The 22841-nt window shown below is 46.2% G+C and overlaps 1 protein-coding gene across 1 annotated transcript; it reads left to right on the top strand.

Moving 5' to 3' along the window:
• The first annotated feature begins 6976 nt into the window (after positions 1 to 6976).
• On the top strand, positions 6977 to 22841 carry GABRP (gamma-aminobutyric acid type A receptor subunit pi). Its single transcript, XM_066560385.1, has 10 exons — positions 6977 to 7016; positions 7211 to 7300; positions 8636 to 8745; positions 11797 to 11864; positions 14202 to 14419; positions 15241 to 15323; positions 17627 to 17764; positions 18994 to 19146; positions 19675 to 19868; positions 20769 to 22841. Exons 2-10 carry the CDS (start codon positions 7245 to 7247, stop codon positions 21081 to 21083), a joined length of 1335 nt encoding a protein of 444 aa, XP_066416482.1. The 5' UTR covers positions 6977 to 7016; positions 7211 to 7244; the 3' UTR covers positions 21084 to 22841.

The raw sequence follows: 22841 nt of genomic DNA, 5'->3' as shown, positions 1-22841 counted from the left end.
CTTGGAGAGATGCTGAGAGCTGTGGGGGTCCCTGCTGCACCCTCACCTCCTGAGGCACTGTGGCTGTTCAGTGGAGATGCTGCTGTGCCCCTGGGATGCATCCCACTGGTCAGTGCCATCTCATTTGCAGAGCAGCATAAAGCAATCATGGATTCATTTAAAGTGTTTTGGGATTTTTTTCCTTAAAAATATTCCTCACCCCTCTCTTGACAGAACAATATAGGCCTAGGTCTTCTGGGGGGAAAGTTAAACTAAAAGAAAGCCTTTTAATTAAGATTTTTTGATGTTTATGGTGTTCAGAACAGTTCCAAATACGAGGCACTATCAGTAGAGATAACTTTCTCTCTCTTGAACATGAAAACTAAAAGCTAGTACTTACTGCAGCTCATTTAATGAGTACATCTTGATCTGTTTTGTTGTCTCTGAGTGTATTTCATCCTATTAATATAAAGGTACGCAACTGTTTCCAATAAATCCTAATCTTGTGTAGTTATAATATCTGCCCAGCTTTTGACAGCCAAAGTCATTTGTTTGGATGAAATATTTATTTAACAAGTTAGGGAGCAAAAAGGAATTAGGTTATATCAGGTAAGAGCTTTGGCCAAAGATAAAACCATAATTGTGCATTTATCTGACATAATAACAGAACGTTGAGCACTTAAAAATGTGTATACAATTAACTGTCAGTTCCCAAACTCTTTCCTGTATCTGACAAGAGGTTACACCAACCTTCTTTTACATTTAATCTATATCCTTTGTCTTTAAAGTGGAGTTAAAATCATGAACATTGGGTGCTGATGTGCACACAGATAAAATGTTTTCAGGTTGTCATAGGCAACGTCATAATGGAAATAATTAAATGGGGTTCTAGATTGGAAAAAAAAACAAGCCTGGTATCAGTCCAGAACTTTTGCTCTTACTTGAAATGTAGTTCTGGTATGAGCATCACTGGCCCATGGCCCCTGTTCAGAACACAGCAGGTTTGGTGACAGAGCATTTGCTGCGAGCACTGAGCACCATGTGTTTCTCAAAGAGCAGCCGGAACCTGCAGGGCATTTCACAGCGGGAGCTGCCTCACCCTGGGTAGCGCCCGGTGCTGGGGGTGCTGCAGAGCACTGGGCACCCAGGACTGCTCCCAAGACACGGCAGCTGAGGGCACCCCCAGCCCTGCTCCCTGTGCTGGGGCAGCCTGGCCCCGCTCTGCCCTTCCATGAGCAGTGAGGCTGGCACTTGAGGCACAGGGACAGAGCTGTGTTTGTGGTTTTAAATTGTGGGGAGAAAAAATCGAGGTGCTGGATCTATAATATAAATAACAGGACAAAATACAGCCCCACTAATGGCATCTCCCATAGCTGTGGGGCTTGAATTGTGGTAAGAACCTGCTGCATCAAAGTCTCTTTTACAGAGCAGGAGGAAAGACCAGAGATGATGTGGGATGCGGCTGGGCATTGAGGGCATTGGTGTGTGGGAAGGGAAGGGAAGGGAAGGGAAGGGAAGGGAAGGGAAGGGAAGGGAAGGGAAGGGAAGGGAAGGGAAGGGAAGGGAAGGGAAGGGAAGGGAAGGGAAGGGAAGGGAAGGGAAGGGAAGGGAAGGGTCACTACCTGGATTTATGTGTTCCTTGGCAAAGGCCTCAGCCAATGGGGATGGCTGAGCAGTACTGCAGCCTGGGACCAGGGCCACGGGTGGGAAAGCACTGACTAAAAGTGGTTCCTGTGCAGTCTGAGTCTGCTTTGAGGTCTGTGTTTGCTGTATCATTTCACCCAAAAAAAGCATACTGGTAATGACTTAGTGGTTGATTTTCTCTGTTGCTGAAGACACCGTTGTCAAGTTACAGAGTTTGATGTAAATAAGTCTAGAGTATAAAACAGCATTTCTTTTCACAGAATGTCAGTTTTCTCCCTCCTCTTTCTAGTCTGTCTTTCAAGCATTTATTTTGGAAAATCTAGAAAGATAAGTTATGCAATGGTCTGGCTTGGCAGTCACCTTAAAGGCTGAAGTGGGGCAGTACTGCTGCTGGGATGGCATTTGGCTCCAGGTCACTGCTGGTGCTGAGCCCCCACCTTGCCCTGCCTGTGCTCCTTTCTGCAGGTAGTCTTTGGCAAGAGCCCCACCCTCACCTCTCCCTGTAGCATGAGTGGGTTTTGCTTCTGCTTGAAGCTGCCAGGAGCCCAATGCAGAGCTACAGAAAATAAATGTGCTATGAACTGATTGATTTATTGGCATTTTCTAGCCCAGCAATTAATTCTGCTCTTGGGAGGCAGAACCAAAGCAGCAAGCAGGCTGTAAAGCCAGATCAGGGCTGATAAGGAATTCCTCCCTCGGTGGCCCTGTGCTAGCACACCGAGCAGCCTATTAAGGAATCATCTCCCCAGGATCCCTGGCCCCAGCAAGGATCAGCCCCAGCTGCAGCGCTCGGCAACAGAGCGGGGACTGCGAGGTGATGGGAAGGGGGTGGCAGCAGGGCTGGCACGGGGGTGAGCACTGCTGCTGCCCTCCCACGGGGCTGCAACCTGCACCTCAGGGCTGGCAGGTCACTGCTCTCACCTCACATTTTGCAGATTTCTTTGACACTCATTCTTAGTACATCTTAGCACAGATACATCTTCCCACAGCTCGAGCTGAAGAGCTGGGTGGCCCTAAATGTGATGGCCCTGTGCTGGTGGCTGATGGTGTCTGTGTGGGCTGTCCAGGGGTCAGCATTGGCCGCTGGGCAGTGGGGCCAGCTTGGGACTGGTGGTGTCTGTAAATGTGAGGCCTGTGGGGAACCTGAGGCAGCTGGGAGTGCTGACCCAGGATTTGGGAAATGGTCCCCACAGGTGCTAGAGGTGCCTGAAGTTGCCATGGTACCTCAGGCACCACAGTGGGTTCTCAGTCCTGGGGATGTGGGGGCCAGTAAGGAGGAGAGAGAGAGAACTACTCTTGCCACTGCTTGTGTCTCTTCCCCTTCTCAAGCAGACTGCACCCCCTCTCCCTGTCCACACTCTCTTTTTGTATCAATTTCTCACTTTTGAGACCTGTATTAAATTTCTCCCAGCCCTCAGGGAGCTCAGAAGGGAATTCAGATGCTGTAGGTAAAAGCTGCAGCATACAAGCAGCATTCCTGCTGGGAGGGTTTGTGTCACAACAGCTCAGCAGCTCACTGATACATCCCTTGGACAGGCAACAAGTACCTGTGCAAAGCCAGTGCAGCAAAGAGAAGGCATGGAGAAGGAGGAGGCTGCTGCTGAGGAAACCTCCTTGAGCCACTTGTAAAATTCTCTGTGTTTAAAGGTCTCTGTGTGCTGCTTTCATGGGAATTTTCATCTATCTATAGCAAAAGAAATAAGCTGAATCTATGGTCTCTTCTACAAACCTTTCTGTTTCAGTCAAGTGGAATCAGTGTAGCTCTTTTTTTAATCCTGAATTGTGTCCTTCATGTGTACCTTGCAGTTCTGAACTGTTTGTATGTACAAACTGAAAAGTGAAAACTGGAAACATTGCATCCACTTTTGAGATAAAATTCAACCTCCCTCGGGGCAAGGCGAATAGCTCCCTCCAGCTTCGGGGATCCAGATGAAGTTTCTCAGAGTTGATGACCGTGCCCACCTCCTGCCAGAACCCACGGGAGCAAGGCAGCAGCACAGATTGCTGGCCAGTGCCACCAGCCAAGACTCCTCCTTGTGTCCTGCAGGTGCTCTGTGCTGCAGGGATGCGATGCTGATGGCATTGGGCACCACTGGGGCAGAGCTGGCCTGGCCCTAAGCTGCCTTTGGAGTTTGGAGCAGACATCTGCATCTTTGCAGGACTGAAACTGTGCAGCCCAGAGGAAGAAATGTAACAATTTTCCAGATTCTTCCTCCTCCCTTCTAAAAGGGATGCCTTGAGTTTAAAACAAAGCAGTTCATTTGAAACAAAAGACTAATGAATATAGCCGCTCTTGCTCTTTTGCAAGTTTAAACACCTCATCTTTCCTCAAAGAACAGCTCTAAATAATTTTATCTGCAAGCCCTAAGCAGGATTTTGTATTCATGGTAAGACACTTATTGAGTTAATTTATTTAATGCTGGGGCATAATTTCTAATAGTGGAGGAGTCCCTAGGCCCAGTGCAATTGTCTCCCTGTTAGGGCATTAATATTTAAAGGAGTTATAATATTATGTCAATTGATCTGTGTCTTTTAGGAAGTAGGTTAGCAGTTATTGATGGTCACTTGTGTGAAGGATTAGCTAAAAAAAAGCTGGTACTTGGCAGACCAATGCCTGCCCCCCGGTCAAATCCCACGTCCCGGCAGGGAGGGGCCCAGTGTCTGGGGCAGTGGGTCCGAATGGAATGTGAAGAATGCGGAGGGAAATAAGGCAGTGCCCGTCTGGAGGGTGCTGCTGCGGCTGCTCCGCAGTGCCGGGCTCAGGCAGCAGCAGGGGGAACGCTGCAGTGCCTTCGTGTGGCTGCCAGTGCTGCTGCTGTCAGCATTTCTTGGAGAGCTGTGAGTGAGCCTCGTGTGATCTGAGCGAGGAGCTGTTGGTACGTGTTCTGCAGGAGGCTCGTTCATCTTGTCAGATAGTCTTACTGATGACACTCAAGACAAATAACTTGACCTCTGTGTACCTTAATTTATCTGTTCTTAGAAGTGGGGAACATTTATGCTATTTCTTGAGTGATTAAAAATGAGAACTGTTCTGAATTTTAAAAAATTCTTGGTTGTTTTACTTCTGTATTAAATTCCATATTGCACTAAGAAACATGGTGCTGAATGGCCTTTAAAAACAAGGTAATGTGGAAACCAATCCAGATGAAATACCTTTGTGCTTATTGTAGATATTGAGTATTTATTGAGGAAAACTGAACGTTGGCATGGAAGGTCGTGCAGCTGCAGTGCAGCTTTTACTGTGCTGCCTGCAAGAACAAAATAAATGTGTTGGGTAAATGTGGGCCGTGGAGGTGCTCAGGAGGGTATGTGGCTGGTTTTCCCACAAAACTTCCTGCAGCGAGGAATGGTTCACTGCCCTGCAGAAACGCAGACTAATAGATGTGTAAGATGAATGATTGTGTCTGAACTGTGCTCCTCGAGGCCCCCATCTCCTATTTTTTCTTTGCATGCTTCTCTGTCAGCAGATTGTCAAGCCTTCAATTAATGCGTCACTTGCAGCTCCTTTCACCTCGCTCCCTGCTTTCAGCCCTGCCGGCTCCTTTCCCGTCCTGGGCAGGTGCTGCAGAGGCAGCTGCTCAGCCAGAGCACAGACACAATAAAGCGATCCTGTCCATCCCTCCTTTCCCGCTGGGAGAGCTCAGCGCGTCCCTGCTGCTGCTCCCCGGCTGGGGCGGCCCGGGCAGGGATTGAGCGCTGAGCTCCCCTGGCTGTGCCTGCCAGCACGGGCGGCAGGGGAAACCAGTTCCCTTTGCCATGGACATCGCAAAGGACCAAGGAGACTAATCCTGAATTACCAGGGGAACTGCACAGTTTATTTGACATTTACCTGTTACCTGGAAGCTTGGAAGAAAAATTCCCACGTGTTCAATGAGGATTTTGTGGCCATGTGTTTGCTGTAGCCTCTTGGTGTATTGACTATGCCCTTGGTCACCAAACAGTGTTTAAGGTTACATTTTTCTGTGAAAATGAAACCCTTTGCTGGACAGAGAAACATAAATACACAGCCTTATTACAATTTCTTCCTACTACTGGTAATCTCTGATGAAAACTCCTGCCCTATAACAGCAGAATTTCTGTTGTATTAACTGACACACTGAGCAGTGAAGAAATACTGTGGTTATATTCAGCTCTGGGCACTGGTGTCACCTTTCTCTTGCCCAGGAGTACTTATAGATTTCCGTTTCACTGCCTCCCAACCTTTTATACTTATTGTCTTTATGGTCATCCTGTGCAAAACATGGGATATTCATTAGGGATGCTCATGAGAGGTTCCTCAGCTGAAGTTTATGAAGTCTCATACTTTAACTGAAGTCTGATTTGTAAAATCAACTTATTTCTACAAGTTTTTTCAACAACCTGTACCAATCTTCCTTCTTTTCAATCAAAATTGTGGTCTAATATTGCTGTGAGTGGGTAAATGATTCTCTCTCTGGTCCTGCATCCTCACATTATACTGAGGAGCCCTTGAGAGCATCTAGAAACATCTGAGTACAATTTCAGAGAATGGGCTAGAAGAGCAAAGCCTTGTTGGAAATTCAGATGTGGGACTGGTATTAGAGCATATTGTGTTTTGAAAAAACTCCATCCTTTCTCCAGGGGGATGCCTTGCATTCATAGTACCTGAATGTTCAGGTATTTTACTGGCTCAGTGTGGGCAAAGTTATTATTTCCTGGTGCTCTGCTTGTCCCATGGCACAGCACCAGAGCTGTGCATCTGGCTGAGGAGGCAGTGTCCTCTGGGCTCTACGGGAAGGATCTAACCCAAGCAGAAAACTCATGATGTTTGGGTTATTATGGTGCAGCTACATTGGAAGCTGAGGCTCTAAATGCCATGTGTGATGAGAGAGGTGCTAGGTCTGAAAAAAAGGTGTGTGACTGGAGCAGCACTTCCAGCAGGAAGCTGGAGATCAGAGTGGAGCAGAGTACAGCTCAGAGCTGCCACTGTGGCACCTGCTCCAAGGCCAGCACAAGCCCCAGGAGTCTTGGGCCAGCAGCCAAACTTGGTTCCACTCCCAGAAAAGTCAACGAAACCCCTTTGAAGTGCAGTGACCTCATGCTCTGCTGCATGCTAAGTGGCTTGCCAGCTTTGCTGTTAATAGCAGGGGTTTATCCCACGTACAATCAATGGAGCACAGAGTTACAGCACTTCTGTGAGGTTGGGCAGGGGAGCCTGCGACTAAAAGAGGCTGGAACTGCCATCTGTGGGCAGGATCTCTCTTGGCTTCAGAGTCTGACTGCTCTGGGAGCTACCCACACATTTTCCTATTTAATCAATCCATTCCTGTGGTGCCATTCTCAACATCAGCTATTGCCATCTCATACTGAGAGGAGAGGAGCTAGAATTCGTCGAGAACTTCAAGACCTGAGTTGTCACCAGGGCTTTTTATGTGGTAAGTGATAGAACATGCTGAAAAATTATACTAGTCAGGAAAAAGGACAGGAGCCACTGCATATCAGGTATGTTAAACATCAATCTGTGATGGTTCTGACTGTGCAGCATTTCTTCTCCCTGTCTCCTTCCCTGAAAAAATTAAAATAATTTTTCTTAAACCACAAGACTTCATCTTTCTTTTCTTCTTTACAGACAAGCAGAGCAAATACAGAAACAATCTCCAGACATGTTCTGCAGATATTTTTCCTTCTTTGGTCTGTGTCTTTTCCTTCTAACCCAAAGGTAAGTGTAGAGTTTGTTTTGTTTTAAAGGGAACATTTGAATGATATTTCACATAAATAATATGGGTCAAAAGGAAACTATGCTTCTAGTTATCCAGCCCACCCAAAGGTGGCAGGGTGCAGTCAGGGATGTGGTATAGGAGAGAGCAATCTTCATAGGTCCCTAAACCATATGATGTCCATTAACAGTGCAACCCTGATTTCCTGTTCAGAATCACACAGGTCGTAGTTCTTTACCAGAAATGCCTCCCACAAGGTTCCCAGCTCTGTTATTACCATCCTTGGTAGTACAAGTCCCAGATTTGTTGAAGTATTTACATACATACTGTGTAAAATCTTATTCTGCTGTAAGGTCCTGCTTAGTCTAAATCCTGCAGCTCCAAGGCCCTATTAACCCAGCTGTGAAGGAAACAGAAGAAAAACCTTGGTGAGAGCTGTGAGTAACTCTATGGCTGCTTCCTGCCCAGAACAGGGTCCTGGCACTGGGAGCAGCAAAGGCTCCTCTTGCCCAAAGCAAGAACAAACTCCTAACCTTTCATTCAGTTACACTTTTCTCAGGTGAGGCAGTGCCACCCTGCACCTTAACACTCACCTTTTACAGTCCAAACCCTATCCCTCTCACTGTCTGTGTGAGGGTACTGATCTGTCAGCCTCATAACACAGCTTCTGCCTTCAATGACCAGCCACAAAATGTAAATGTTGACTTTGTAATCTAGAGTTGGACCCTCAGTATACCCAGCAGCTGGAGCAGCACTGCCCACAGAGCTGAGGGGGTGTCTGTGAAGTGCACAGTCCTCCACCTTTCCCCTCCAGTATTATTCCTGACAGCAGCTGTAGAAGCTGACACTCACATGTTATGAAGATGAAGCTTATTTAAGGGACTAGAGATTAGAAAGGAGGATGTTGGGCTTCAAGATTTGTCTCAGGTTGTCATAAATGGGAGGAAAAAAGAAAATAATATTCCTTAAATAGACTGTACAAGAAAGAGCGGGAAGGGGAGATTGGGATTTATTTCTCAGGCTTGTGATCTACAGATCTTGATTTTTGTTTGAACAGAACTTTCTTGATTTTTCTGTTTGAACAGAACTTTCTTAAGATACTGTGTGTGCAACCTGTAGCTATCAGCTGAGGCAATTTGCCATTTTCCCACCTCTTGAAAGTGTTAATTATTCAGCCACGACAGCAATGTGAGCAAATGTTTGTGATTTCAATTATCTACTTGGTTTTAATAACTATTTTATACTGTTTGTTTGTTTGAGCACAAGCTGGAAGCAGCTGCAGCTGTACACCAGATGTGCCCAGCCCAGCATGTAACAGTTGGTGTTTGTGTCCCCAGGAGCTCTCTGGGTCATGGACCCAGTTTGCATGGCAGGGGTACAACGTCCCTCCCTGGATTTGAGAACCTCACCATGGGGTACAACAAATACCTCCGGCCCTACTTTGGTGGTATGTTGGCTCCACACAAGGGAGCATTTAAAATCGGTCTGTAACGCTCATGTGGAGGGGAGAGCAGGCTTTAACCTTGCTGCAGTTTCAAAGGTTGTGTTTCTTTTAAATTAGTTGGTGTCCCAGGCTGCCCTTCTTTCTCTGCATCCACTACTGTCTTGAATAGCTGGTGCACATATGTGTGGGGCTTGGGATCAGGTCCAGATGTGAGGTGAAGAGCAGGGAATTTATAAACTTTAACATCTCTATGAAAGACTTGACTAAATAACTAAATTCTGCTCTAAGTGTACAGGCTTTTGTTTAGAGCCTGACCCTTGTGATTTTCTGCTTTACTTTTGGTCACGTACAGCTATTATAGCTATTTATGCAGCTTTAGAGGAAAAAAGCCATTCTTCTTGCCTTGATTATTGACTTTTGACACATGCTTTCACCTCACACTGTGACAAAAATCTGTTTCAAACCCTAGTGAGACTCTGGGGAGTTGGGAGCAGGCAGGAATTTAGGAACTTATCTGAGGCTATTGAGCAATTTGGGTGTCAGGTCTCCCACCTTCCAGGTTAGTGCTGTCATCACATAGAGGAACAGGTTTCTCAGAATGACATCCAGAACCTAAAAAGTATCATTGAAAGTTTTAGAAACAGCAATGACCATTTTTATTTCTATTAATTTTGATTTTGTGCCTGAACTATTAATGAAACTCCGCTTGACAGAAAAATTTCCCATCAGCTTTCACAAGGCCACGGATATTTTCCATTGTTGACTGACCTGCTGCTACTGGCAGCCCTGAGCTGCTTCCTTTTTCTGGCCATGGTAATAAATGTCTGAGACAATACAGAATTTACCATCTTGCTCTGCCAAGAATGGCTGACCTGATGCAGGATTAGAAAAGCTCCTCTAAATCCTGTGACACCAGTGAGCAGATGCTTCTCTACAACAGAACAGAGATCCACTGCATCTGCAGCAAATGTTAAACAAAACCAGCCAGGACTCTTGTGTGACCTCCCCTGGAGGCCAAGTCCTCACAGTTGTGTCCTGTGATCAGTAAATGCAGTGGGTTTGAGTCTGAATAGACAGAGACATGAACAACAGCTGCTTTCAAAAATACACATCTTCTGCAAATGAAATAAATTTATGAACCCGTTAAAACAAACAATCAAAGCCAAAACCACCTGGAAAGAGTTTCAGAAATTGTGTACATTGGTCGTTCCTCACTGTGATTCATGTGATGAGCAGCAATTTCAGCAGTTCCAGCAGGAAAGGCTCTGTTGTCATGCAGGCAGAGAGGGCTGTGCTGGAAAGCATTGAGCTGCGCTCGGAGCTCGGTGCTCCCCCAGCATCGGTGGAGCCCGGCCTGCAATGGGGTTCCCGTGTCTCTGTGTCCCTGTGTCCCCTTGTCCTCGTGTCTCCCTTTGTCCCCTTGTCCTCATGTCTCCCTTTCTCCCTGTGTCCCTTTGTTCCCTGTGTCCCAGTGTCCCTTTGTGCCCATGTCCCCATGTTCCCATGTCCCTTTGTGCCCATGTCTCCGTGTCCTCATGTCCCCCTGTCCCTGTGTCCCCATGTCCCTGTGTCCTTTTGTGCCTGTGTCCCTGTGTCCCCATGTCCCTGTGTCCCTTTGTGCCCGTGTCCCTGTGTCCCAGTGTCCCTTTGTCCCCATGTCCCTTTGTCCCTGTGTCCCCCTGTCCCCATGTCCCCCTTCTCCCTTTGTACTTGTGCCCCCCTGTCCCTGTGTCCCCGTGTGTCCCTGTGTCCTCATGTCCCCTTTTTCCTCATGTCCCCCTGTCCCTGTGTCCCCGTGTCCCTTTGTCCCCGTGTCCCTTTTTCCCTGTGTCCCTTTGTCCTCGTGTCCCCATGTCCCCCGTCACTCTGTCCCTTTGTCCCCGTGTCCCTGTGTCCCCATGTCCCCCTGTCCCTGTGTCCCCTGTCCCTGTGTCCCCATGTCCCCCTGTCCCCTTTGTCCCCGTGTCCCCCTGTCCCTGTGTCCCCCTGTCCCCTTGTCCCCGTGTCCCTTTGTCCCCCTGTCCCCTTTGTCCCTGTGTCCCCCTGTCCCCTTTGTCCCCGTGTCCCCCGTCCCCTGTGTCCCCTTGTCTCATGTCCCCCTGTCCCCGTATCCCCGTGTCCCCCTGTCCCCGTGTCCCCCTGTCCCCGTATCCCCGTGTCCCCCTGTCCCCGTGTTCCCGTGTCCCTGTGTCCCCGTATCCCCGTGTCCCCCTGTCCCTGTGTCCCCCTGTCCCCCTGTCCCCTTGTCCCCGTGTCCCTTTGTCCCCCTGTCCCCTTTGTCCCTGTGTCCCCCTGTCCCCTTTGTCCCCGTGTCCCCCGTCCCCTGTGTCCCCTTGTCTCGTGTCCCCGAGTCCCTGTGTCCCCCTGTCCCCGTATCCCTGTGTCCCCCTGTCCCCGTGTCCCCGTGTCCCCCTGTCCCCGTGTTCCTGTGTCCCCCTGTCACCCTGTCCCCCTGTCCCGGGCAGTGCTGCCCTCTCGCGGTGGCTCCCGGCGCTCGCGGCTCTCGCTTCGCGGGTCTGTCTCGGGCGGGAGCTGAGCCGGGCAGAGGCCGCTGCTCCTCCGCATTTCAGGAACGCGGAACTCCTGTTCTCGGGAACCAGGGACCTTCTTTCCTCTCGGTGGCTCCTCGCCACGAGCCGGGGCTGCCCAGCACTCCCTGAGCTGTGGGAAGTGCTCTGTGCAGAGGTTCCTGGCCTGGCTGCTCTGTGCCTGGTGTGGGCTGGGATCAAGGGACAAAGTGGCCCTGGCTGCCTGTCCAATGGCAAATGCCACTGAAATGTTGCTGACCTAAACTGTTGAGCTCTGCAGCCAGTGTTAATGGGTATTTGCCCTCTGCTACCACCACCAAACACAGAACTCCACCTCCCTAACAGTGACAACTGCATTTCAGATCATAGAATTTGTGAGCCTAATGCTCTGAAACTGTGTCTGACCCTCTGGGCCTCTGCAGTTTTAGTGACAGTGAGTGAGGCTGAGGACAGTGCCCACCCTGCACAGCATCCTGAGTGGCTTTACTTCCCTTCTCTCTACTGAAGCATTTCATTCCCTCTGCAGGAGAACCTGTACAAATTGCAATGAGTCTGGACATTGCAAGTATTTCTAGTATATCTGAGAGTGACATGGTAAGTGAAAAAAACCTTTTATTTTACAAGGTAAGATTGAGATATGCCTGAGAGACTTCACATGTATTCCTGTGTGTCCAGCACAGAAATGGTGATTTTGAAACTGCTTTGCTGTTGGGGACTGTTGACCACTTTCAGCAGTGGGATGAAAACAGAGCTCATTTATGACTGCAGACTATTGTCCTGGTTTAGGGCAAATTTGGGAGGAAAGTGCCAAAAGGGTTCCTCTAGAAAGCAGATCCAAGTGGACCCTCTCCCAACTAGTTCATGAAAATATTTCCTTGGAGATAAGGGGAAAAACCTGGTTATTTAACAAGCAAAGTACACACAAGCATAAAAAAATTAATAATATTAAACAATAAAACCTCTTGCTGTTCTGAAGAGATAGCAAATTCAGAAAGTTCTTTTCATGGGCTGTAGCTTGGCTCACTCAGTCTGTTATCAGTCCCTCCCATGCTGGAATGCCATGTCCTAGACCCAGGTGAGCCACAGGCATGAGCTCCTGGTGTTTTTCTGGGTTTTCAGTCTAGAGCAGGTTCAAACAGTTCCAAGAAAAAGAAAAAAAAACCACAGTTCTGGGAACTTATCTGCCTTTGCTAGCTAAAAACTAACTAAAAGCAAAGGAGAGCTCTGTCCCACTGTCTGTCTGTGCTGCAGACAACAGTCTGTGAGAAGGAATGTGGGGGAGCAAGTGCAGTTTCTGAAAATGAGCCGCACACTTCTTTTCCCCCGCTTCACTTTCGGAAGCAGTCTTAAAGGTGCAGAACTTAATATCCAGCATAAACAGAGCAGACGATTAGGAATACAAACATCATAACGTCACCCTAAGACAACTGTGTAGATGCCATAGTAATGTGGGCTTACAAGAAAAAAGAAGTGGTTCCAAAAGTCCTACAGGTCATAAACTCAGCACCTTCTGGAAATCAGACCCCATGGATATAGAAAAAATCAATCCTGCATGGCATCCCTTGTGAGAAGGAAGTTGAATAGTCCAGCAGTACCTGTGGTGTCCAGAAGGCTCAGCAAAGCATCAGCTTCAGAGCCAAGTGGTGCTGCTTGGGGGCAGGCCAAACTCAAGTTAACCCCAGTGTTCTTAGATTCAAAATTCCTATTAAAATAGAAGGCACAAGTTTTCTTTTTTGACTTGTTTGGTTTTTTTTTTTAAGATGTCCCTGACATAACAGGTTGGATTCACTTACCTTTTTTCCCCAAAGTGCCAATGCCTCCTTAATGACCTGATTTATAGTACATGTGGAGTTTCCTAGCTCTAGGCAATGACTGATCTGTAATGTCAATGGCTTGTGGGGTGGCCTCAAGTGTGTGCTTCCTATCTGTTCTCTGCAAAATGGGCACAAAAGCATCAGTTATAAAAACTGCCCATTAAAAACATAAAGTACTGTAATTATTGTTATAAATGATCAGATTGGTAGCCAAATTTATGAAAAAGTTAACAAAGATTTGTTGGATCGATAACAAAAAAATAGAATTTCGAAAAAGAACCACCACAGCCAAGACAGCGTCAGCCCTGGGTGCAGGCACTGGGTAAACTAGGGTCCACTGACAAAGTGACAGCGTTTCCCCAGGAGTTCACCCCAAGTGCTTCCAGCAGCTAGCTTATATACAGTTTATTCTGCCTGAGGCAGAGATGACCACACGTTTCTTTGTGTCTCTTCACATGTAGAGCGGGATCCATACATGTGCAGGAACAGACAAAGAATAATCCGGAGACTCAGATGAATGTCTGAGCATCCAGGCAGAAGCTGCATTCACATGTAGTAGAGTGGTACCTGTTCCTGAGTACCGCAGATGTAATCATGCCCAGGTGCAGGTCTTGTGAGTTTCTTGAGACATTCCATCAATCATGGTCCAGGAAGGTCTAGATGCTATCTCCCAGGTGCAGATGCCACGGGAAATCATCTATGATGGACTGGGACTGTCCCATTCATACGGTAACAGACCTGATATTATCTTAATGCTGTCTGGGAACTGGTTACAATGAGAATAGAACTCTGTTCCCAGCCAGAGTGGTCAAAGGCATAACTTTGGACCTTCACAATATTTTATACACACATATATCTATCTATATAGCATGAATTATCTCTACCATATATTACAATTATAATCTTTAGTCCTCAAACTCCACACCTTAGAGTGGAAATGTATTAGAGATATTACAGAGTGAATAAAACTGTGACAAAAGTAAAGCTTGAAGCTTGAAGCCTGGCTGCAATAGGTTGAATAAGGATGTGTTCTGTCCCTTGTCACACATGTGGTGTGCCCCAGCTGTGCCGTGCAGGTGCCTGGACACACATCCCCAGGCTCTGCTCTGTTCCACAGGATTACACAGCCACCATCTCCCTGCGGCAGCGCTGGACAGACCCTCGGCTGGTCTTCCATGGCAACAAGAGCTTCACGCTGGATGCTCGCCTGGTGGAGTTGCTCTGGATGCCAGACACCTACATTGTGGAGTCAAAAAGGTCTTTCCTGCACGACGTCACTGTGGGCAACCGCCTCGTCAGGCTGTTCTCTAATGGCACTGTCTTGTATGCCTTAAGGTACAGAGACCTCTAGCTTTGCTGCTGCTGGCTCAGAATAGATTTCCAGAATTACCCTGGACAGGAGCAGGTACCACCTGTCACAGGTCATGAGTTTGGGGTCAACAAATCAGCTGTGAGCATTCTCTGCTGATCCATTTCCCTCTGTTCTGGCTTCCAGAAATGCCAGTCAAGGATCAGGATCTCCCATCAAGGTATATGCTGTATCCTGAGGCCTGCTCAGAAAGCTCATGAGTTTAGGTGTCACCAAGAAAAAATCCAGCCAGATGGGGGCATGGGAGGAATGGAAGGAGGACATCACAAAGTAAAAGTTCAACTGATAGTGAGAAACCATTTGCTTATCCAGTGATGACTTCTGTTTTTTTACCAAGAATTGTATTTGTCCATGAACTGCAGGAAGGCACCCAGCGCTTGAGTTAGCAATTCCTACAGTGCTCTCCTTAGCTTGCATTAAGTGAGTCCCAGTTACCTCAGCTGCAGAGCAAAACTCACCTACCTCCACATCAGAGAAAGTCAGAGTATGTGTGCAATTAGTCACTGCACCTCAAGTCGCAAGTGCTGATTCCTTAAGATGAGCAAATTGTAGCAATGGGGAAAAAAATGTGACTCTGCACTCTATATCCCACCAGATCAAAGCAAAATTCCTCCTTGGGGTACATTTTCATTGGGGTGGCTGCAGAGAGTGCTTGTTCTTGAGGGTTCTCAGTTAATTCATATCAAAGGTCCAAATAATCTAACTGACAGAGCCAAGCTTTGTGATCCAGTTTGCTGTGTAAAATATGCTTTTATTGCAATTTTCAGAGTTCTTTCTCTCCCTACAGAATCACTACTACTGTTGCCTGTAACATGGACCTGTCAAAATACCCTATGGACACCCAAACATGCCGACTGCAGCTAGAAAGCTGTAAGTATAATGTTCTAGAAAACTCTAAATTTTTTATTCATAAGTAACTACACATCTTGAATATTTGGATTAAGCACAGTGGCTTTCTGGAGTAGATTTTTATTCCTGCAAATTATTATGTCCAAAAGAAAACAACTTCTGTGTCATCATTCTTCAAAGGTTTGTGTTGTAATCCACAGCCCAGAAAATTCCTGTCACTGCGCAATTTATGCAAAAAAGTGGTAATAAAGAATATTTATTAAAGTGTAGATAATTAAATCTTGCACAGAAAGGATGAGGTAATGTTGGCTGGTTTTCAAAATTCAGATTCTTTTGAACACACAACTTCTTCAAAACTAACTTGCGAGGTAAGTGCCTGTGATACAGTACAAGAAGGAACAATTCTCACATCTTTGGGTAGCTAATACCTGTTGCAGCCCCCAAATCCCCGCTGCAAAAGGACATGGGGAAGGGTGGTTCTCACTAGAATTAGAGTTGAATGTGGCTCTCAAACTCATGAGCTGAAATTAGGGCCAAACCCAGGTTTGTGCTACCTGCCCCCCCACTAGGGAGGGGATACAGAGGATGAGACCCCTGTCAACAGAAGAGTGTCAGACTGAGAAGTCTCAAGAAGAGGAATTATCAGCGAGTTCTGTTCTCAGTTAGATTAAAAGCTCACCTAAGGCAATGCTGGCTGAGAAAGACTCCAAGGCAATGTGGGCCACTGCAGGGTTGCTGTCCCAAAGCTCGGCCAGTGCAGTGCTGCGGCTCCAGACCTGTGATGAGTATGCAGCTCCTGCTGCATGACACAAAACCAGACTTCCACCATCTCAGCATGGAAAAGACCAGATTTTTAATTTCTGGGGTTGCAGCATGAAGCACCTAGGGAAGAACATATTATTTTCACATTAAAATCATATTAGTTCACCATGGTTAACTTTATTACAAAGAATAGCTCCTGAAATAATAATGATTGGCCTCTTCTGCTAAAGTGGAGCATGTTTAGGCCTGGTTTAAAACTGATTGGATCCTACATCATGCTCAGTTGCTGTATAATTCCAATGAAATTACATACATATTGCCCACTGGAGATTTCATTAGGATAAGTGCCCAGAAATAATGCTATTTAAATATACGCCAGATGAATTAACAACAATCTATCACTTATAAAATTTTCCTGATTAACCACGATTTATAAAACCACTTAGGAACTTTGAAAAGTCACATGCTTAGGATTCTACTCAGGGATTCATGCTCTGGACACCTAATTTAGGAGTTCATCACGCCCAAGCTCTGGTAATTTGTGTCTAATAAGAAAACACAATTAGATGTAAATAGAGCTGCAACTTCATCTGATTCCTTCTACCAGGACAAATGGTTTATTATCAGAATCACAGCATCCCTACTCATGGTCTCAAAGAAGGGCTCTTAATAAAAAAATTAAATCAGTGAAACTGATGGACTTGTTTCCTAAATTAAGTCAAATTTTTGAAGGGAATGGCAGACTGACAACTCAGTACAAGATTTAGCCCTCAGACTGAGGTATCCCTCAGTCTAACGTGAGGTTATGTCACCCCTGGAGGTACACACTCAGATGGCATATATGGAGTCCCACTGCTTTGAGGCAGGAATTTGGTGTTACCTAAATGTTGTGTGCATTTATTTGTCCTCCGTAACTTAATGCCTTTGAGGATATGAGGAATGATGTGTAGAAAAGGTTGTTTTTATGAGCAGGTTTCCTGGACAATGTGTACCCAGTCAGAGGAGCCTAGTTCATAACCACATAGCAGTCTCAGCTGTAAGCTCCTGACTAACTGAAAATGCATTTTCTGATGTTTTGAAGCACTTGACTCAGTGAAATGTGCTTCTGCTCTGTGGTAAGGGGCTCAGTGAGATCTGAATTCTCTTTCTTAACCACTGTGTTCCTCCTGCTCTCCTCTCAGACACCGGAGAGAGAGTCTGTATTTGAGGGTTAACCACGGCAGTACTAATATCCCATTGTATGTAATCAAGCTGTGTATGACAGCAATGGATTATCTTTGAAAACATGAATACCCCATGTAAACAACTGCAGCACGTTCTCAGCAGCCTTGCACGTTGTGTGTCATTCCCAGAGGTGTGTGTTCCTGTCCACATCTGGAGCAGCAGACCAAGGGCAGTGAAGGAAGCACAGCCGATGTCCCCGCGTGGTCAGACACAGCTCAGGGGCCTCTGTCCAGTGTGCAGTGCCAGGATCAGGGTTCTGCTCCCCACAGGAGGCAAAGCAGGGCACAGCTGGGCTCTCCCTGGCCACAGCAGTCACACAGTGTCTGTGTTCTCCTCAGGGGGCTACGATGAGAACGATGTCACCTTCACCTGGCTGAGGGGAAACAACTCCGTGCACGGCATGGAGAAGCTGCGGCTCTCCCAGTACACAGTGGAGCGCTACCACACCCTGGTCTCCAAGTCACAGCAGGAGACAGGTAAATCTGGGAGAGCAAAAAGCAGGGAAGGCTCTTGGGTATTCCCCTTTCCATCTCCTCTCCTTCTGTGGGCCAGGATCGTTTGATTCAGTCCTGAACCAGTAAAGCCTTTAGCAGATCTTAATCTCAGAAAAAGAGATGAACAGAAAGGTGGTGTCATCCTATTAGTTGCAGTCAGGATATTCTGTAAAATGGAAATCCACAGAAAGATGGAAGTTTAAAATATACTGTATTCATTTGATGGATTTTAAGGTTTTTTTTCCTTCTTCCTATTCTCCTCCACACATACCTGAAGAAACTCTATCCCTTCTATCCAGGTATGCAGTGTATAGGTACTGTGGAAAGCAATGTTTACAGTAACTAGGAGTAAAATTAATTTTTAAAATATACATTTGTTTGTAAATTACAATTCTATCACGATGGAATAACATATTTTTGTAGATCAGAATTCAATGTCTTTTTCATTATCAGTGTAAAATACTCTTTTCTCCAATTACAGATAGTATGAAAGGGGGCAAGACTTCCTTAGAATGACAAGGTTTTAAAAATAACAGTGTTTTGTTGTTTTGTTGCATACATAGCCATGAACAACATGGACTTTGTTTCTACACTTCAAAGGGAATTGTTGTTTATAGAACAGAAATACATCCTGAAAACACTACTGATCCAGCCTCAGAACCCTTATGTCAGTATTTACAACAAATTGGTTTTTAAAAGATGGAGAGCTCAAAAATATACCATTATCAAATATCACAAATCACTAATGAAAATGGGAGTCTGATTCTCTGTGATGATAAGGCACAGGGGTGCTTTGGGATGTGAGCCCAGAGCCTGCTGACATCAAGAGACAATGTTTTGTCTGTTTTTCAGCCATCAGGTAAGGCTGAACCTAGCAGTGCCCTTCAGAGCAGATGTTGGGAAAGGTGCTGTGCTGAGTGTGAGAGAGCAGGTGAGATTATCAGCCCTGCTCTGCTCGGAGCTGAGGCCCTGCTGTAACATTCCTGTTATGCTCAGGGGCAGGAACCCTTTGCAAGGCATCTGCTGTTCAGATGGGGTTGTTCAGATGCCTCTTTTTCTGTCAGTGCTGTGTGTGTCCTCCTGTGTCAGGTGTGTTACCTGCATAAACTCTGCTGAGCTCCATCAGCTGGTGCTGGTGCTGGGCTGTCCCAGTTTTACTTCGGGGGTCCTTGGGAACCTCACATTCACCAAGTCTCTTCTTTCATAAACAGGCAGTTACCCACGACTGATATTACAGTTTGAACTGAGAAGAAATGTCCTTTACTTCATATTGGAGACCTATGTGCCCTCCACTCTGCTTGTCATGTTGTCCTGGGTATCTTTTTGGATCACACTGGACTCAGTGCCTGCAAGAACCTGCATTGGTGAGTTCTTGCCTGAAGAATGGAGAAGATTTAAGCAGACAGAGGAGCCTTTGAAGGCTGGGTAGATGGTACTTTTCTTGAGCTACCTGCTCAGGGATAAATGGTCTGCTCGCCTCTGCTGTTCTTTGGGGCAGAGCTGGGTTGGTGTGGGGGAGATGCTGCGGCAGGGACATGTGCCCACCTGCAGGGCTCTGTGTGGCTGAAGCTCTCAGGAGATCCATTGCAGAGTAGAGGACAGGGCACAGGTGGTGTGCTTTGGAGAAAGCAGGATGGAGGGATTTCTTTACTGAAAGCATGAAAAACAAGAGAGCCAACTGCCTGTTGGAGCCAAGCTCCCAAAGGCAGGGAGAGCCTGTGTGAAGCTAGTGAATGCTACAAAAGTATTTCAGTTGCTATGATGGATGATTTGGCTTTGGTAAGAAGTGATGTCCTTTAACCAGCCAGCAATGGAGAGCAATGACATGAACAGAAGGGTAGGCCAAGACTTCTCCAAAGTGTCCACAAGAAAAATGTCTCTCTGTTTCCAAGGAGTTACAACAGTGCTTTCTATGACAACTCTGATGATCGGCTCACGAAGTTCGCTTTCAAAAACCAACTGTTTCATTAAGGCCATTGATGTTTATCTTGGCATCTGCTTCAGCTTCATCTTTGGTGCCCTTGTGGAATATGCAGTGGCTCACTACAGCTCCTCACAGAAATGTGCAGCTAAAGTACCAGAAGAGGTAAGGCCCGATGTACCTTAATAAGGCCAGTGGTCTTGGACTGGCAATAATTAGTTCTCCATTAACTGAACAAGACAAATGGTCTTCTTGCTATAGATACATCAACAATGTTTCTCCTAACTGGCACTAAATCTAAACTTTTGTGTGTAACAAATACATGAATAGCACAGGACTGCTGTGTTTCTGGCAGACTTGTGAGCCGCAGCCTTAGCTGGCAGTCCTGTTAGGTTCACAGGACCACATCCAGAAAGGCACTTGGGCCAGGCACTGGATTGGGTCCACAGCCCTGAGTTGAGCTCATGTGAGCAGGAAGCACCACTGCTTCTTTCAAATGCACTTAGAGAAGAGCCAGTATAACACAACTCTTCACTCTTCTGTCAAATAACTCCAATAAGGGAGGTACTTCCCTCTGCCAGAGGAAAACTGAACTCTTCTTCCTCCTTTCCCAGAAGACGCTTCCAAACATCTGTCCCACAGTGTTCTGTGGGGATTGTGAGAGTGAGTTGTTCAAGGGCTCAGCTTTAGTGTGAGAAATTAAATAATCAGGTATGACTGTAGTCCAGTTGTCATCAAGGGCCCAGATCCTGTTGGGAAAAAGGAGGTTTCCCACCACAATACTGAGTTCCCAGACATTAAGCTACTGGGTAGACAGGAAGAGACGGATGTTGGATTACCCAGAGTAAAACTTGCTCAAGGATCTGAAAATATCTCTAGAAATACAGTGGTGGAAACAGGCATCTCTTGGACCTCAGGCCCTCCTAGGATTAGGCAGCAGCTGAAAGGTGTGTTTGAGTATTGGGATGACCACATATGAAGCTGTACTCTTATGTCTTTATCCTTATGGTCTTCCTCCTCTGCAGGAGAAGACAGACCTTAAAATTGTCCACCCTTGTTTCCTAGGGGCCTGCAAATGAACTGACTGAAGAAATGGAAGAAGTTAACATCACCAACATCCTCAAAAATTCCATCACCAGCTATAAACAAAAAATCAGCTTCACAAGCATTGAGATTTCCAGCGATAATGTTAACTGCAGTGACTTGACCATGAAAAATCATGAGAAAATCAAATGTGTCTTGAGGAACAAAATGCACAGGATCATTGGTTATTTCACAATTCAGAACCCTGGCAATGTGGACCACTACTCCAAATTGCTTTTCCCTTTGTTTTTCATGGTAGTCAATGTGTTTTACTGGGCTTATTATCTATATTTTTAGTAGAAATTAGTTGCTTCATTCTCCTACTTCAGCAGGAGTGGAATTGTGCCAGTGGGCATCCATGTACCTAACCTCAGTGAATTCAATGTGGACAAAAAGCTTCCTTGTGTTTCCTGAGGTACCCAGCAGAAGTGTGTGAGGTGTGCATGCATCAGCAGCACTGACTCTGACAGCAGCTCTTCAGCTGAGTGGCTATGCTGGGCTCTTCTGCTCATAGCTGCATTTCATACCACACTTCACTTGTCTGGAGATGGGTGTGCAGGACTGCACTGGCAGCTGCAGAGCACTACAGGTGGCAAAATTATTTTGGTAGCTTGGAGCAGGTTGGAACCTTCAAGATGAGATGTCCCAGAGGATGAATAGGATCATGACTGTTATTCTTTGTTTGCCAGAGAGAACAGAGGGACTGTGATTGCCTCCTCAATAGCTGCTCTGTTGCAGTGAGAGCCCCGAGGCAGCAGCAGGAGCTCAGTGCAGTGCAGCACAGTGGGATGCTTCTGTGCATGGTGCTGCTTTGTCCTGGATGGTGCAGAGCCAGGACAGTGATTCGGTACGGCACAGTGGTGCCTCACTGCTTTTAACCTGTAACTCACTGAAGTAACCCTCACTTGCTGAAGTTCTACATCCCTGAGACAGATGAAGGGTTGTTGTTTGTTGAGTTGCATTTTTTCAGAGATTTGGGAACATGAAATAGAGGCAACAAAATAATTTTGTAACCCATCTCTTATACTCTTCCTCTTGTACTGCACGTGAACAGATTCTACCACTTTCCATGTCTTCCTCACAAATTATTTTCTGTCCTGGAGAATGCTTCCTTTGACCTTCACTGCTACAAGCAGCTCTCACTCCTTGCCAGCCATAGGCACAAGTAGCCATTTGTCATCCCCTCCTTTACATGGCTGTGCAGCTGCGGCAAGTCAACAGTGCTGCTGGGTGTAAAACGTGCATGGGTTTGGGGTAGGCTAGTCTAAATCACCCTTTCAGTCTCACACTTTCACTTTTAGGCTGACACACTGTTACTTTTTTGAGAAAAATCATATACTAAGTGGGATCTGGAAACTACCTGAAGTCAGCTTTGTTTATCCTGCAATCAGCAGAAGCCAAAGTTTTCTTTTAAAGATAAATGAAATGCAGCCACACAGTTACATTAAAGAACCAAATACGATTTGGTACTGTGTAGCTTAAAAATACTGGAAATCTTTATTTGCTGTTTGTAAAATGAACGTTTTATGGCAGACTCCCCCACCTGGCACCCTTTTTTGGTCTGTGCTGCTTTCATCACTGAGAGGGGGCAATCCTGCAGTTATGTGGGCAGAATCGGAATTGCCTGCAGTGGCTCCATTCAGCAGAGTTCTGGCTGGGTGAGGCCTCTCAGTTTGTAGCTTATGTTAAGAGTCTCAGCATGCAGTGTTTGCTTAGCTTAAGTATCTCTTCTTGGGGGTTCCTAGAGAAGGTGAACAGAGCACATGAAACTATAGATTTTTTACTTTAATAACTTTTTATTGAACCACTTCACCACACTGTACTTTGAGAGATCTAACCCAGATATCCATAAATCATCACTTTAACAAAGAGCAGCACAAGAAGACAGAGGGGAACAGGCTGACAATGGCAAGTGGATAAACACAAACTCCAATAATGAAGTGTTGGCTTGTATATACTGGCATTTGAAGTCCATTCCATAAAATGTAATAAAGTGAATGTTTGTGATATGAACACAACCCCTCAGAGAGATTCTCTACCAAAAAAAAAAAATCA

This window comes from Molothrus aeneus, chromosome 15 (assembly GCF_037042795.1).
Source record: "Molothrus aeneus isolate 106 chromosome 15, BPBGC_Maene_1.0, whole genome shotgun sequence".
Taxonomy (NCBI): domain Eukaryota; kingdom Metazoa; phylum Chordata; class Aves; order Passeriformes; family Icteridae; genus Molothrus; species Molothrus aeneus.
The sequence above is the reverse complement of the archived record's forward strand: the minus strand, read 5'-3'. Positions and strand labels throughout refer to the sequence as shown.